Raw genomic sequence first — 2067 nt, forward strand, 5'->3', positions numbered from 1 at the left:
CGCACCCAGCGTATTCACCAGACTTAGCTCCTTCGGACTATTACTTGTTCCGGTCGATGCAGCACGGCTTGGTGGATACACACTTCAGAAATTACGAGGATGTGCGAAAATGGATCGACGAATGGATTGCATCAAAAGACCAATCGTTCTATCGTCGCGGAATCTACGCGTTGCCCGAAAGATGGGAAAAATGTATAGCTAGCGAGGGAAAATACTTCGATTAATGTATTTTTTGCTTTTGATGTCGAAATAAATGAGTTTTTAAACAAAAAAACCGCAGGAACTAAGTTTACCACCTAATATATAGTAAAATATATAACAGAGTTAGAGAAGAAACGACCGATGAAAGAAGGTAAGGAAAGAGAACATTTGGAAACAATAGGAATGACACAGGAGCAATTGAGGAGTGAAAAACCCGTATCAAAATATCGGTTGCCCGCTTCTATTTTTATTAATTAAGATAAGGTCGTTACATTGTGATTGGGTGAAACAAAACTAGGCTACCGGTTGTCTGATACGAATCAAAGAGAGGCTGGTGATGAGGAGATAGTTGGGAATTTTAATAGAAAGTAGAGAGAAAAGAGAAGAAAGAAAGATGACTGCAAATAGACATGTTTAGATATAATAAAAATTATAAAAATGATAAAGGGAAGAATTAGCAAAATATATCCGGAAGGAAAGAAGAAAATATGTGCAGAATACAAGCTTAATATAAGTGTGGAAATGAAATAAAAGAGAACTAGTACTGAAGAGAGGAAAAGATATAGCAGATACAAAATATATATATACCAAGCAGCAGAGGAGAGCATGTTTCATATATTAAGGAAATGCAAAGTAATAAATAATGAATTGAGATTAGAAAAATTTGTAAGGAAAAAAGGAAAATGTTTAGAATAAAGGTTCCTAAGTAGTCATTATGACTATCTTTGTTTAATAACGTCAGAAGCGAGAAAACGCATGCCAAGATTTCTTGTGTTATACTTTTAATGAAAAATATATATCCACAAAATGTCATTTATAATCGATTCAGTACACTTGTAAAAGTACGAAATTGTACGAACACTTTTCTTTGACTTGAACAATTAATAAATAATCGTAAAATTAACTTTAACAGAACCACAAAAAAAGAAGTTAAATAGGAAAGTTCTATGTCAAGTTAATATTGCGAATATTTATTGATTGTTCGAGTGAAAGGAAAGTGTTCGTACAATTTTAAAAGTTTTAAGTGTATTGAATCGAGCACAAATTACATTTTATGGATATATCTTTTAAATTAAAAGCATAACGCAAAAAATTTTGGTACCGTAAGATAGGGTTACTTTGTGACACAGTGAATTTTGGTCAATAGTGATAATTATCACTATTGACCAATATTCACTGTGTCACAAAGTAACCCCTACAGTCACAAAGTAACCCCATCTTATGGATTTTCTCGTTTCTTACATCCTTAAACAAGAATAGTAATAGCGACTACTTAGAAATCTTAATGATAATGATAATGATAGAAAAAAGAGGGACAAAAGAGAATCGGGTAGGAAAGAAAGAATACAAAGATGAACGGAATGAGAATATTCAAATAAAACGTGATTTCAATTTTAACATATCATACTATTAAATTGTAAAGATATTTAGATATTAAATTGTAAAGATAATAGCGTATTGGACCACCCATATCGTTCTTTTATTCGGAAATGGTGATTGGAAGTTGAGAGAGAAAAAATATCTATATATATGTATGTATATATATAATAAAACTTCATTATTAAAACATCTCTTATCCTTTCTTAATCTATTATTTGTATTAATATTTTTCTACTTTTATTTCTATTTATGCTTTTTTTGCTGTTACCTTTCTATGTGTTTTTGGCACTTCTTTTTTGTGTTTGGAAATTTAAGTATATCTGAAATAACATCATCATTCAACATTTCTTGGCTGCTACTTGATGTATCCATGATTTTAGCAGCTCCAATTTTCCTTGATTTTTTAAGATATTCCTCTTTTTCTGTACCGGAATTTAAATCTGACAGTTCTTCAGCTTCTTTTAGCTTTCTCCTTGCTACTTCATA

The 2067-nt window shown here is 31.2% G+C and overlaps 1 protein-coding gene across 1 annotated transcript in view; it reads right to left on the reverse strand.

Moving 5' to 3' along the window:
* Positions 1–2067, reverse strand: part of LOC116850360 — a gene marked incomplete at its 5' end in the record, with an annotated part of 9788 nt that extends 7721 nt beyond the window's left edge. The window contains one exon of the mRNA XM_032828563.1: positions 1850–2067. Within this exon, the coding sequence (XP_032684454.1) occupies positions 1850–2067 (218 nt within the window). The remainder of the gene's footprint in view (positions 1–1849) is intronic.

Source organism: Odontomachus brunneus, unplaced genomic scaffold (genome assembly GCF_010583005.1).
Source record: "Odontomachus brunneus isolate Ranch 3 - 2012 unplaced genomic scaffold, Obru_v1 Obru_scaffold_143, whole genome shotgun sequence".
In the NCBI taxonomy this organism is placed as follows: domain Eukaryota; kingdom Metazoa; phylum Arthropoda; class Insecta; order Hymenoptera; family Formicidae; genus Odontomachus; species Odontomachus brunneus.